This window comes from Cetorhinus maximus, chromosome 7 (assembly GCF_964194155.1).
Source record: "Cetorhinus maximus chromosome 7, sCetMax3.hap1.1, whole genome shotgun sequence".
Classification (NCBI taxonomy): Eukaryota; Metazoa; Chordata; class Chondrichthyes; order Lamniformes; family Cetorhinidae; genus Cetorhinus; species Cetorhinus maximus.
In genome coordinates this window covers 7,309,893-7,325,574 of record NC_135885.1, presented here as the reverse complement: position 1 = coordinate 7,325,574, position 15,682 = coordinate 7,309,893, and the positions used below count along the sequence as shown (strand labels likewise).

Sequence of the window (15,682 nt, the reverse complement as noted above, 5' to 3'; positions counted from 1 at the left end):
ATCTTAAATTGGTTATTCGCGTAAGGCGTAGCACAGTGAGGATTATTTAGCAAATGCGGTCCAATCGTGGAATCACATCTCATGTTGAACATTGTGTTTTGAGTTTTGCAAGTACCAGCTGGTTGGGTATGCTCTGGGTATGTACCCTGCCCGTTGCGAACAGTGGCTCGGCCATCCTGTATGATATGATCGTTTATGCGAGGTGAGATTGAACAGATTGTTGTAGTGTTACTAACCTACACTGTGCCCTCTACTGCACTTGGTCTAAGGTGTGCAAATTTCTTTCATTTTTCGATTTGATACTTTTTATGCTGCTATATCCCTTCAATAGATGTCCGCACCATAAACAGTGCCTGTTTGAAACATGTCCGCAGCATAAACTCACTTAAGCGGAAGCGGTTTGGCAACGCAATGAATGATGCTACTAAAGACGTAACAAATCGCTCTGACCACGTATTCTCAGAAAGCAAGGACTTTGTTCTTGTGCATGGTTTCAATTTTGTTGCGCCTTCATCCCAAATCAAGCAGGAAGAGGTATTAGCTGAGTTTGAAGTCCTCTATTCCCAACTATACCGCCACAAGCTAACGTCCATTGAAGAAGCTGAATCCTTGAAAGTGCACCTAGCTGATCTAGTGCATGCATATTGCAGGGTTCCGAATGACCTGTCGGACTTTCACATACAACGTGAATGTCTTACAGCGTTGCGAGGCCTTAAGACCAATCCAGACATTAACATCAGCAAACCTGACAAAGGGACAGTAATAGTCATCCTTAACAAACATGACTATATCAACAAAATGCACATCATTCTTAATGACAGGTCCAAATTCGTATCCATTGGACCTGCTGCTCAACATGATCGGAAAGCCTTGCTCGAAAGCAAGCTTAAAAAATACTTGTTGGGCTTGTGTAAGAGTGATATATATGACAGGGTTTGTCCTCATGGTTCACTATGTCTGCATATGTATGGGCTGCCCAAGACACACAAAAGTGATGTCCCTCTACACCCCATCTTATCTATGACCGGTTCTGCACAACATGAAGTGGCCAAAAGGTTGGATGAATTGTTACAAACAGTTTTGACCAAGTTTTCCACATACACAGTGAAGGACTCCTTCACATTTGTGAATGCCATACAGATCTTGCATATCGATAGTAATGCTGTGTCCATGTGCTCATTTGACATTGCTAGCCTATTCACCAACATTCCACTGAAGAAAGCTATAGATATTTATGCTGCAGCAGTGCATCATGGTGACCTGGACCCGCCACCATTGCGTGAACCAGTATTCATTCAACTTATGAACCCGGCAACTTGCACAGTTGAGTTCAGTTCTAATGACGCCATGTATGCCCAAATAGATGGTGTTGCCATGGGATCCCCTCTAGGTCCAGCTCTCGCAAACATCCTTGAGAAACGTGTCTTTGACGGAAGGACATCTAGCTTCCTAACCCTCGCAGGTTTCCAATATGTGGATGATACATTGGTTATATTTAAATCCACAGCTGCACGTAACAATTTCCTTACATGTCTGAATGGGCTCCATCCTGCACTCAAATTCACCTATGAAATGGAGCAGTCAAATGAACTCCCCTTCCTTAACATTCTAGTTGAGAAATCTGCCAGGCGATTCTCTACCACAGTCTACCACAAGCCTACCTTCACTGGTCAATATACACATTGGGATTGGTCTTAGTGGCAACCTTGTAAATAGGGCCCAATCCATTTGCTCACCATGCAAACTTGATGCTGAAATAGTGCACAGCAAAGGCATTCTCCAGGATAATGGCTATCCTGATCTCATTTCGCGCTTTATATCATGCAAACTCATGAATGGGCCTAAGGCCCTCACTTTTGGCCCTGAAAAGTGCCCAGTCCATCTCAGATTACCCTGGAAGGGCAAGTTATCTCAAAGATTTGAGCAACAGGTGAAGCTAGCTGTTTCACGCTGCTACTATGCAGTAGCAACATGAGTGGTGCCGTCAAGCCAAAAAGACGTTCTGCCTATCAAATGAGTAATGTGATATATGAAGTTCAGTGCCAGTGTGATGCTACGTATGTAGGCCATACGTCCTAAAGACTGGCGGATAGTATCAAACAGCCACAGCCGCTGTTCGCAACAGGCAGGGTATAGACCGTACTCAGCCAGCCTGCGCTTGCAAAACTCAAAACACAGCATCCAACATTAGATGTGATTCCACGATTGGACAACATTGCTAAATAATCCTCAATGTGCTATGAATTACACTGATAAACAATTTAAGATTGTCAGTCAGGCTTGCAATGTGGCGCATTTGTGTTGTGGAGGAGGCTACATACATTAATACGCAGGGCCCTGTTCTTTGCAGACAGAAGGAACACGTACATACACTGCGCCTGTTTCAGCTCGACAAAATTAGTAACAGCCATTGACTGACTCATTCCTCAGGGCAATGCCTTGATCAATCAGGGTCAAGCTGCCTGGTTTAAATTTCAAACAATGCTTGGCTGTTAACTGTCAGTCACCATCAGTGGTGCATTCTCCAAGGCAACGCCACTCGCCAACCAATCAGCACTGTCTTCACATACAGTATAAATTGTTGTTTTCTCCCTTATCTTGGTATTCTTGCGAGTGTCCTGATGAGTGCAAGACAAAACGCTTAGACGTGTCTCTTTTTTCAGCAATAATCTGGTTTTGAATTGAACAAAAAGCTGGTCAGGCTACAGAGGCTAATCCATAGGGTCACCTGCGCTTGGCTATTCATGCTCCAGCCAAGTTCTGGTGCTCATCATAGACTACGGTGAAGAGAGAAGAATAAATGTTCTGGAAAACACTGGTTCACTTGAAGCTGCGCCATTACTGTCTTTGTAACAACACGGCTTAATTGCTAAAATAGGTGTGCAATTGAACTATAACCTAAACCTGCCCTGTTATTAAATAAAAGTTTCCCCTGAACTGCTTTTGCACACTTTGCAACAAGTTAGTGTGATGACCCAGGTGCCTCGTGAAAAGCTTGTATTTTATTTTTTTTGCAAGGTCCCCTTTCAGGCCATCAGTGAAATGGGGAGTTTCTGAAAGAGGGTTAATTAGTTTTCTGATTATGACATCATTAGATTCCAAGAAATGCCCACGCGACCCAAGGTTGCCATGGGGATGAACAGCTAAGAAGCAAATGGTAAAAAGAAAGCTAACTGCAGTGGTGTAGGGTTTCAGCTTGCGTTACTTTTTGGCAGTTCAGAACACACAGAATTTGAGAGGGAGGAAACAAGCAAGGTTCTCTCAGAATGGAACAGTTTTCCGTTTAGTAGTTTTCGACCAGATCCTTGTGTGAAACAGGTCTCTGAAAATAGAGCAGAGATTGTATTACTGTGTGTGTTAGATAATTGGAAAGAGCAGAGAGTGGAAGATAGGAAGGACAAGGGATTACGAAATGGACAAGACCCATTGCTGCTGTTTCAGTGATGCCAGCGCCCACCAGACAGTTTAAAGAGGTTGGAGAATGAAGTCTCTGGGGATTCTGCACCATCAGGACAGTCGTGACCAGAACGAGAGAGGGTCTGTAGACGTGCACCTTCTCAGTGGTAACCCTGTCCCGGTACTTTGGATGGAATATGGCTGCTGATGAATGCAGCTCAAGGGCCAAAATGACTGAGTTGGAAGTGAGAAATCCTACACAGTTTTTCCAACTCAGCCTCCGTTATGAGATTGTACGTGGTGCTCCATTTGTTTGGGGAAGTAATGCAAATGCTTGTAACAATGTGCAGCGTATCTTTGTTGTGTCAACTATTTAATGTGAAATTTACCTTTTTGTTTGAAATATCCTCACCTGTTAATGAATGTTTTAATTAGTTGGTTTCTTACAGTAAAAGTTTTAAAAAGTGAAATTTTGTCCAGTGGTTTTCTTTCCGTTGGCTGAGTGGGAATGGGAATCCCCATGCGGATTCCTTCTTTTCTAAAAAGTCATCAGTTTCTATAGAGATTGTAACATTAGTTTAGCAGATAGTTCCGCGTAGACAAAAGGCAGACTTCCAAAATCTGTCAGGTAGTAAAAAACTTGCTGGCCTTAGATCCCAATTACTCAAATAATGGAAACAAATCCTTCAAGTGTTTAAGTTCTGCTTGAACATACATATATCTATAGTTTGTCAGTTTGTTTAGGTAAGGACGACAGGCAGTGCCACAAAGGGAACATTCAACAAAAATTACAAACATCTGATGATGGCAAGTAAGAATTCAAGCCAAACAAGTACAGATCACTACATGCTGTAGTCAATTTTCCTTTTCATATGTAAAATTCCATTCAATACCCAATATGCAAAGCAATTATGTAATGACCCAATCCCGTTAAGTTTCTCACACTCTCACACACACACACACACACACACACACACACACACACACACACACACACACACACACACAGAGGACTGTCTAAAACTGCTGAAACGCTGTCACCTAGTGGCTTTTTAAAAAACTGACTGGGAAAATTATATTCAGAATTGTTAGACAAGTCACTGAGATGTACCAACTTAAACTTCAATTGTCTGAAAAAAAACTTCCATGACAATAAAAATATCTTCATGCAACTGTCTCTTTCCCACCACTGTTCATGTTAATTGTATACCATACGCTGCCTGCTTAAGACTCACACTACCCATATTGTAATGCTGGCATCTGTTTCTGGACAAGTCTCCTGTTTGTCTTTTCCGTTTGTTTCCCAGTAATCTTGTTTGGCGCTCATACATCTTCCTTTACTGATGTACTCAGTCTGTCCCATACCTTTTTTAAAAATAATACCCCATCTACTCCACTACCACATTGCACAAAATGTATCCCGATTCAGTCCAATGGGATTTTTTAAAAAAAACATACTGAGCAATTTGTCTGATTTCACTCACCAAAGACTGTTCCCCCAGAGGAAATGATCCAATTAGGATCAAATGCAGCAAGTAATAAAAGAGAAATAAAGAAAGTTTGGAAGTAGAAAGATAAAGACACTGGGGTTAGTTGCACGCTACTGAATTTCTTTTACCTTTATTGGAAATTGGAAAATAACTTGCCTCAAGCTAGCTGGTGACTACTTTACAACCCTAAGGAGTTGTAGAATCTTACTTACACATAGGAGTTGCTGCTAATAACTGCTGCAGAGAAGGTGGAAAAGAGAGTTTGGCGAAGGATTCAATGCCCTTTTCACACGCTACATAAAAGCGTCATCTCGGATAGCTATGGATACTGCATCCCTAAAAAGTGTTAAAGGTTCAACCAGCTCGCTACTCAGAAGAAATGCTCCTTCGGCAAAAGGAATCAAAGTCTGTGAGAATTCAGTGCTACAATGCTTCAGAACGCACAAGACAGGTGAGTTTGACAGCAACATGGATCAGTGCCACAATGAAATTGGATTCATTCTTCAATAAGTACAAATAAGCGGAGCTTGAAAATCACTTTTTTCCATTTGTTCTCACTCTGCAATTTTTCTCCTGAAGACAATGACATATATTGGTGTACTGCGACAAGGTTGCCGTTCAGCACTTCACCTTTATCACTGGGGATTTTAGACAGCAAGTGTTTGCAGGCTCTTTGACTATGGAAGCCATCACAGCTGAACCCAAATTTGTTAACCGATGCCTATATCCCCAAACCTTTTTAAATAAGAGCACCTGGTTGGCTCTCTTTCCACTGCTCCTCAACCTAGAGTAGCTAATTGTAGAACACTGCCTCAAATAAGCCTAAAAGGTAGCATAAATGGGCTAAAATTAGGTTTTGTAAAAAAGAACAGATATGAAGTGTCCACATTATCAGTTCTGCAGCAACTCCATTATAAATTGGCACCAGATCAGCTTACAAAGTTCCAAAGCCACTCAGGTTCTGTGACCTCCTGGCATGAAACTACTGAAGGTGATTGAAAGGGAATGCTATTTACATAGTGATTTCTTTATATAAGTCAGAAAAATAACAAATATTTCTGTAACATATATATATATATATAAACACATAACTTGAAATAAATAAACTTATCTTCTTTTAAACTCAAGCCACCTTGGAGGACACTTACCAGAGCTGAAGTACTCTGAAGCCAGCTCTGAGTCAAGTGCAGTGATGGCTGGACTTTCTGGTGACAGTCTCTTTTCCTGTGTCATTTGAATTGGTACTGCCATCTGACTGAGGTCAATGGTAGGCTGCCGAGATTTAGACTCCAGCTTTTCTTTACCTACACAGAATAAAAAGTAGTGTCCAAAATCATTTCCAATAGCCCACTTGGTTCCTATGTTTAATCGAAGGCTGCATACATAAACATTTTAGTGAAGTCTTGTCCAGTGGTTTTTTTCCATTGGCGCATGGGGATTCCTTCCTTTTTAAAAAGTAAACAGTCTCAGAAGTTACTGGATTGCTATCTCTATCAGGAACCCTGGCTGATTTCTTTGCACCAGAAGTGGTCAGCTGTGCCAGTGCAGACTGGAGACCACTACAGTTAGCTATCCATTACAGAAACAAAAATACATGGAAAAACTCAGCAAGTCTGGCAGCATCTGTGGAGAGGAACACAGTTAACATTTCGAGTCCGAATGACCCTTCAACAGAACTAAGTAAAAATAGAAAAGAGGTGAAATATAAGCTGGCTTAAGGGGGGATGGGACAAGTAGAGCCAGTGATAGGTGGAGATAACCAAAAGATGTCACAGACAAAAGGACAAGGAGGTGTTGAAGGTGGTGATATTATCTAAGGAATGTGCTAATTAAGGGTAGAAAGCAGGACGAGCAAGGTACAGATAGCCCTAGTGGGGGTGGGGTGAAGGAATCGAAAAAGGCTAAAAGGTAGAGATAAAACAATGGATGGAAATACATTTAAAAATAATGGAAATAAGTGGGAAAAGAAAAATCTATATAAATTATTGGAAAAAAAAGGGGGAGATCGGAAATGGAGTGGGGAGAGTTCATGATCTAAAATTGTTGAACTCAATATTCAGTCCGGAAGGCTGTAAAGTGCCTACTTGGAAGATGAGGTGCTGTTCCTCCAGTTTGCGTTGAGCTTCACTGGAACAATGCAGCAGGCCAAGGACGGACATGTGGGTGTGAGAGCAGGGTGGAGTGTTGAAATGGCAAGCGACAAGGAGGTCTGGGTAGTGCTTGCGGACAGACCGAAGGTGTTCTGCAAAGCGGTCACCCAGTCTGCGTTTGGTCTCTCCAATGTAGAGGAAACCGCATTGGGAGCAATGAATGTAGTAGACTAAACTGAGGGAAGTGCCAGTGAAATGCTGCTTCACTTGAAAGGAGTGTTTGGGCCCTTGGACGGTGAGGGGAGGGAGGAAGTGAAGGGGCAGGTGTTGCACCTTCTGATGTTGCATGGGAAGGTGCCGTGGGAGGGGGTTGAGGTGTAGGGGGCGATGGAGGAGCGGACCAGGGTGTCCCGGAGGGAACGGTCCCTGCGGAATGCCGCCGGGGGGGGTGAAGGGAAGATGTGTTTGGTGGTGGCATCATGCTGGAGTTGGCGGAAATGGCAGAGGATGATCCTTTGAATGCGGAGGCTGGTGGGGTGATAAGTGAGGACAAGGGGGACCCTATCATGTTTCTGGGAGGGAGAGGAAGGTGTGAGGGCGGATGCGCGGGAGATGGACCGGACACAGTTGAGGGCCCTGTCGACTACCGTGGGTGGAAAACCTCAGTTAAGGAAGAAGGAAGACATGTCAGAGGAACTGTTTTTGAAAGTGGCATCATCAGAGCAGATGCAACGGAGGCGAAGGAACTGAGAGAATAGGATGGAGTCCTTACAGGAAGCGAGGTGTGAGGAGCTGTAGTCGAGGTAGCTGTGGGAGTCGGTAGGCTTGTAATGCTTTTACCTTAGCTATCCATTCACTCCTGCTAGAGTGTGTGCACGTGCTTATGTGTGTGTATGGGCTTCATTAAACACATGCTAATAAAAATATAAGTAGATATAGTCATAGGGACAGAGTAAAAAAAAAGTAAATACGCAACAGTAAATTTGTATAAAGCAATGGGTAGAAGACAGTTGGTGTTTTGCATCCTTTAAGTCATCCTGTTAAGGACAGGACATTCAAAGCATAGAGATTGCAGAGGCGAGACTGGCCATGACAATGCTAGGGATGGGAAACTATATTCATAAAGGTCAGACTTGAGATACTGGGGCAATTTACACTGCAGCACAGAAGGCTAAGAGGAAATTTTATAAAGATTTTTAAATTAGAAAGGATTTTGGTACAGTGAATCAGGAGAGACTCTTTCCTCTGTTTGGGAAGTTAGCGACAAGGGATCGTCAATTTACAATTATCACCAAGAGGTGAGACATTAGGAGACGTTGCTTTACACAGAGGTCTGCCTGAGCTTTGTTATACGAAATGCTTCAGGCAGAAGCCACTGCATCTTTTAAGAAAAAAGCTAAATAAATTGTTTAAAACAGAAAAATACAAGGCCATGAAGAGAGAGCAAGAGGGGCAGCAGGATTATTTTTGGATTGCTGCAGGAAGAACAGGCACATACACAATGGACAAATTTCCTCCTGTGCTAAAAAAATAATTGAGATGATCCAACAAATTACTCACCAACCATCCCTACAATTACTGGCAATGGAGGTCAGGCTACTTGCTTGCAACAGAACAGAAGCTATCACTTATTCCCAAAATTCTGTCCTCCCCTTTTGCCAAAGTACAAACAATTCCTTCATTGGATAAAGGATTATATATAGCTCTAACAGTCTTATTTTTTTGGCAATTGGCACTAAATTATAGCGAGCTAAACGAGCTGTGAAGTGTCATTTTTAGGTAACTCCTTTTGGGCATGGTCAGAGTTACCAGCTCTTTCTTTTAGCTCCGTCCTTGCCATACAGCCAACTCTATGCCAGGGCAACCAAAGCATAAAATAGTAATTAGGCAATCCAGAGCTATTGCACATCACCGTCAGAATCGGATGGAAAGGAGCCTGGGAACATATTGCCAACCTAATATTTTCCTTGGAAAAAAGTGCCTAGCAATCCGACAGAGCTCAGAATTAGGAAGGGGGGAAAAGATGCAGACACTAGCCACCGCAAGTTCAAATAAAGCTTTAATTAAAGTGCTAGAGCACGGGGAAAATCAGGGCAAGTATTGAACGCAAATCCATCTGAAAACTTCCTCATGGTCAGAGAAGCAGAGAGAGAGACACACCTCCAGCATGTTAACGCACAACCATGATAACAAAGCGAGTGCTGACGAATGCAGAAACAGATGGAGAAAGGCTCTTTGAGAGCACAGCGAGTTGAACTGGATGGGAATGGTGGAGTAATTATTGGGGGCTTGGGACCTCTGGAGTTCCAATAATCCAGGACCTGACTTTACCGTAACATTCTATGATTAGTAGTAAGATAAAGGAGCTTTTTTTAGATACAAGTAGTTTGATCAAACCAGTTCACAACTTGGCTTGACTCCCTACTCCTCAGGTATTTTCTCCTCCTCTGAGCATCTCACCTTGTTCAACACCTCTCACTTCATTTGCAAAATTATCATTCTGTCACCCTCCCAAGAATGATAAAAATGTTATCACTGAGGTATCTTTCCTCAATCAGTCTCTGCACTGAATGACTTCACATCCTCAGTAATTCAACCTCCATCTCATCATGTTCTTTTCCTCAATGAGTTCACTGCCCTCTTATCCTCCCCAAATCTCTCCAATGTAAATGGATCTCCCTCCAGGCGACGTTGCTTTGTCCCTTAAATCTGTTGTCATCACTCCCTCCTCAAAAATCCAACCCCTGACCCCACCATCCTTACAAACTACCATTTCACCTCCAACCTCCCATTCTCCTCCAGTCCTCACTGTCCCCTCCCAAATCCATGCCCAATTTTCCTAGAAATCTATGTACGAGTCCCTCCAATCAGGTTTCCAGCACTGCCACAGTGCCACCGCTGCCATGGTAGTAGCTCTTATCAAAGTCACAAGTGACATCCTATGCGACTGTGACAAAGGTAAACTTTTCCTCTTCGCTCTTCTCAATCTGTCTGCAACCTTTGACATGTCGACCACATCATCCTCCAACGCCTCTCCACTGTCATCCAGCTGGATGGGACTTACCTAGCTCCATTCTTATACAGCTAATGGTAGCCAGAGAATCACTTGCAATGGCTCCTGTTCCTGCACTGTTACCTCTGGTGCTCCCCGAGGGTCTATCCTTAGTGAAGACACCCGAAGGCACAGCGTTAGTTTTCACATGTACGCTGATGACACCTAGCTCGACCTCACCAGCACCTCTCTCAACTCCTCCACTGCTAAATTATCAGGCTGCTTACCTGACATCAAGTACTGGATAAGTAGAAACCTCCCCCAGTTAAGTACTGGGACGAATGAAGTCATTGTTTTCAGTCCCCATTCCAAGCTCCGTTTCCTAGCTAGCAATTGCATCCCTCTCCCTGGCAGTGAGATTAAGCCAACCTGTTCACAACCATGGTGTCACATTTGACCCAAGATGAGCCTCTGATGTCATATTCGTGCCATCACAAAGAATGTCTATTTTTAACTTCATAACATCGCTCGACTTTGCCCCTGTCTCAGCTCATCTGCTGCTGAAACCCTCAAGTCATGATTTTGTTACCTCGAGACTTGACTATTTTAACACATTCCAGGCTAGGATCCCACATTCGACCTTCTGTAATCTTGAGGTCATCGAAAGCTCTGTTGCCCATATCTTAACTCACATCAAGTCCCGTTCTCAGATCACCCGCCATGCTCACTGACCTATATTAGCTCTCAGGCAAGCAACGTATTGATTTTAAAATTCTCATTCTTGTTGTCAAATCCCACCAAGGCCTCACCCCCTTCCTCCTCCAGCCCCACAGCCCTCAGATATCTCCATTCCTCTAATTGTAGCCTTTTGCACATACTATTTTAATTGCCCCATCATTGCTAAGTTGCTTAGGCCCCAAGCTTTGGAATTCCTTCCCTCCTCCTCTCTATTTCGCTTTCATGCTTTATGACACTGCGTGAAGCTTACCTCTTTGACCAAGCTTTTGGTCATCTGATCTAATATCTCCTACGTGGCTCAGTCTCATACTTTATAATGCTCCGGTGAAGTGACTTGCAACATTTTATTCGTTTAAAGGTGTTACATAAACGGTTGTTGTTTGTTACTGCATTGCTGTTTACTTCAACCTCCCTATGCAAGCTTTGCTGGCTGAGGGAAAATGGAGTTTCCTTAAATCTGTCAGTTCATAGAGCATAAACATTTGTCCACTCTTCCACCATCATACTACTTCTCCCCACTTAATAGGAAGATTAAATTAGCAGTTAAAAAAATTGCACACCTGTCTGCTGGAGTTCCAGCAATGCTTTAATGGTAGAGGTCGCTGACTGGGGTTCCCCAGAAACATCTTGGTAGATAATTGTGGGACTGGTATCCATGGCAACTTCATGTTCTGTCCAATCCTGGCTCCTTGATGAAATGACATGAACCACTTGCTGAGAGTCTGCAATTAAAAGCACAATTTTATCAAAACTGCAGGACATCACAATTTTAACTTTCACTTTGCCAAACAAGAAGTCAACATGGTTAGGACATCACATTGCAGCTGTAGCACTGAAAGTCAAGTTCTCCTGATGGCTCAGTTGATAACAATAGTGTGCAGTTGTGCTGTACAAACCAGGTTGAATTCCCAGCTTGTGCAAAGTTCATTGATCTCAGCTGGGCTAGCAGTGAGGGGACGACAATCCACCTCAGCACTCCTTGGCTGGAGTAAGCAAGCCTACTCATAGGTTCCTACTCATAATCTCCATTCAGGGATACTGGTTTTAATGACCAAATATCCCACAAACACACAACATTTTGGCTTAGCAAAAGGTTGTTCAATTCCCTTTGAATGAATCAATCTCTTCAAAGTGAAAAGGTGAGAAAATTAACACATTTGCTTAGGGAAAACAGCGATCTGATGCATAGGCACAGGAATAGGCCATTCAGTTCTTTGAGCTTGTTCTACAATTCAATCAAGCAATCAATCAATCCATGGCTAGTCTGTACCTCAACTCTCCATTTACCCACCTTGAACTGCTTCCTAATTTCATTCCAAAATGGTTTAGCTTAACTTTAAGGTTAAGCCCCCTTGTTCTGGATTTCCCACCAGAGGAAATGGCTTTTCAAAATCTACTCTTCTCAAATCTTACTACTTTAAATACCTCGGTTGGATTTTTTTTTTTACATTCATTGGATTTGATGTTGCTGGCCCGAGAAAGTGATGGTGATCAGCCAATCTTCACCCCTCAACCTTCTAAACTGAGGTGGACTAGGAGGCAAGTTTATGAAGTCTATCCTTGTAATTTAATCCTTTAAACCATGCTATAATTCTGGTGAATCTATAGCTGCATTTGTTTCAAGGTCAATATATCCTTCCATAATTGTGTGCCCAAAACTGAATACAGCACCCCAGGTGGGGTCTAAACAAGACTCCATACAACTAAGCATCACTTCCTTCCCTTTGCACTCCAGTACCATTGAGATGAAGTCCAACAGTCTATGAGTCTTTTTGATTACTTAATGTACACTAACCAAGAGTATTTTGCATGACAGTGCTCCTCTTATCACAATGTTCAACATCCCAATAAAAAAAGCAGTAATTCCGGGAACGTGCAAGTATTTTGTAAGGACTATTATGACTGGGAGCACAATGCAACAGTTACCAATATTGTCCTAATTTCATTTCCTGATGAAATTTACAACTTCTCTTAACACAAGATAATGCAACTAGATACAAGTAATCTGACTTTACCATACAAAACATTAATAGAGAATCGTTCACTTTTCAGGACAGCCTAAAGCCTCAACAGTTATTAAATTAGTCACTGTCATAACGTAAGGAAACACAGAAGCAAACATGCACCCACAAAGACTTACAAACAGCCATGAGAAAAGTAGCTAGATAAACCATTTTAGTTTTGTTGGTTGAGGGACAAATATTCATCAGTACACTGGAGAAAACACTCCTACATTTCTTTGAATAGTGTCATGGGATCTTTCACATCCACTTGAAAGGGCTGACAGTGCCTTGGTTTAAATCACCATCACTAGAGAAAAAAGTATTGAACTACCGGGATTAAAGGATGACAAGTCCCCAGGACCTGATGGCCTACATCTCAAGGTCTTAAATGAAGTGGCAGCAGAGAAAAGTGGATGCATTAGCTATAATATTCCAAAATTCCCTGGATTCTGGAAAGGTTCCAGAGGATTGGAAAAATGCTAATATAGTGCCCTATTCAAAAGGGGGGGGGGGGCGGGTGGGGGGAGGCAGAAAGTAGGAAACTATATGCCAGTTAGTTTAACATCTGTCGTTGGGAGATTGTTGGAATCCATTATTAAGGAAATAGTAATGGGGCATTTGGAAAGTCAAATGCAATCCATCAGAGTCAGCATGGTTTTATGAAGAGTAAATCATGTTTGGCTAATTTGCTAGAGTTCTTCGAAAATGTGATAAGCAAAGTGGATAATGCGGATCCTGTAGATGTAGTATATCTGGACTTCCAGAAGGCCTTTGATAAGGTGCCACACAAAAGATTAATACAAGATAACATCACACGGAGTTAGGGGTAATATATTAGCTTGGATAGAGGATTGGCTAACCAACAGAAAGCAGAGAGTCGGGATAAATGGGTCTTTTTCTGGATGGCAAGCTGTAACTAGTGGAGTGCCACAGGGTTCGGTCCTTGGGCCCCAACTATTTACAATCTATATTAATGACTTGGACTCAGGGACAGAAGGTACTATAGCTAAATTTGCAAGTGACACCAAAATAGGTGCAATGAAGTAAGCTGCAATGAAGAAATAAGAAATTTACAAATATGGACAGGTTAGGTGAATGGGCCAAAATTTGGCAGATGGAGTTTAACATGGATAAGTGAGAGGTTATCCATTTGGGTCAGAAGAATAAAAAGGCGACTTATTATTTAAATGGAGGGAAACTTCACAATGCTTCAGTGCCGAGGGATCTGGGTGTCCTCATGCATGAATCACTGAAAGCTAGTGTGCAGGTACAGCGGGTAATAAGGAAGGCAAATGGAATTTTGGTATTTATTGCTAAAGGAATAGAGCTAAAAATAGGGAAGTGTTGCTGCAACTGTACAAGGCATTGGTGAGAACGCACCTGGAGTACTGTGCACAGTTTTGGTCCCCTTACTTGAGGAAGGATGTAGTTGCGTTGGAGGCGGTTCAGAGGAGGTTCACTAGATTGATTCCAGAGATGCACGGCTTGTCTTATGAGGAGAGATTGAGCAGTTTAGGCCTATACTCGCTAGAGTTTAGAAGGATGGGAGGAGGTCTAATTGAGGTATATAAGATGTTAAAGGGGATAGACAAAGTAGACGTGGAGCGGATGTTTCCCCTTGTGGGGCATTCTAGTTTTAGGCTAAGGGGTGGTAGATTTAAATTAGGGATGAGGAGGAATTACTTTTCTCAAAAGGTTGTGAATCTGTGGAATTCACTACCTGAGTGCAGTGGATGCGGGGACGCTGAATAAATTTAAGGAGGAGATACAGATTTTTAATTAGTAACAGGTTGAAAGGTTATGGGGAGAGGGCGGGAAATTGGAGTTGAGGCCAAAATGAGATCAGCCATGATTGTATTGAATGGCGGGGCAGGCTCGAGGGGCTGAATTGCCTACTCCTGCTCTTAGTTCTTACGTTCTAACGAATAAGAAACAGCTAATGGAAGGCTTCTATTACAATGGAAATGTACCCAATCATGTTTCAATGTCTTCTGGGTAGTAGTGGAGATAGCTTGCAGGGTGGGGGGGGCGTTCAGATGGAAAGAGTGGTAGGAGAAGAAAATGTTCCAACCCTGGTGAATTTTTTTCTCTTTAAAAATTGGGTATTTTCCATCAAAACCCCTTGATATGTCATTTAGAACATTGATTTGTCATCACCTTTGAAGAATATCTTTCAGGGAGCAGAAACTTGCCCCAATTTGAGTGGAAAGTAAGCATTAGTACTTTTGAAATGTTGCAATTCAATCTGCACACTTATGCACCTGGACAAGATGTTCCTTAGGATGGTAACAATGCTTCAGCATTCAATGAAAAGTCGGTAACTCTGCACCTCAGCTCTTCTATTCCAACAACTGGAATTACTGTCATATAAATTCAAGTGACAAAAGAACTAGCAACTTAAACTGAAGTAGTGTCCAATAGACCCTGAGAGCTTTGTAAAACTCAGCTCAACAATCACACTGGGATACTACTCCACAGGTGCTGTTGTAGACAGCCTGCCTCAGGGATCTCGCATTGCTGCATCTCAGATCTAGACCTGACTCTGGAGTTTAACCTGCTACTTTTCTATTACTTCAAAGAATGAAACCACCTTGCAGGAATGAATAGGTGGTAGTATAACTGGCCTGTTACATCTACAGCACTTGTAGTTGAATTAAAAGCTAGATTTTGCACATCCATTTAATATCTAACTACTGGGAAGTTCAACCAAAGACAGAATTGTTTTTGTTCAATGAAACTGAATATACTATTCAACAAAGTGTCATGCCATTAAGGTTCAAAACCTTCAAGGAGATCAAATCTGGGTGGAAAAGTACTTACAACAGAAAAAAAAATCTTAGAAAGCAAAGAATAGGCAGGTGGGACCTATGGGATCCAGAGAGCCAGCAAAGAGCATGTCCGCCTTCATTAAAACCATCCGTCCATTTAAAGATAATATACAGAGATTATATGCATCCGGCACAAAATTAATTT

General features: G+C 42.4%; 1 protein-coding gene across 14 annotated transcripts in view; it reads right to left on the bottom strand.

Annotated features, from left to right (window-relative positions):
• emsy (EMSY transcriptional repressor, BRCA2 interacting) overlaps positions 1-15,682 on the bottom strand; it is a 70,166-nt gene that overhangs the window by 16,087 nt on the left and 38,397 nt on the right. For 11 of the 14 annotated variants that reach the window (XM_078545022.1, XM_078545030.1, XM_078545035.1 and 8 more), the window contains 2 exons: positions 11,267-11,428; positions 6,035-6,190 (listed from right to left, as the gene is read on the bottom strand). In XM_078545022.1, the coding sequence (XP_078401148.1) occupies positions 6,035-6,190; positions 11,267-11,428 (318 nt within the window). The remainder of the gene's footprint in view (positions 1-6,034; positions 6,191-11,266; positions 11,429-15,682) is intronic. The other 3 variants (XM_078545027.1, XM_078545033.1, XM_078545034.1) reach the window with 1 other exon arrangement.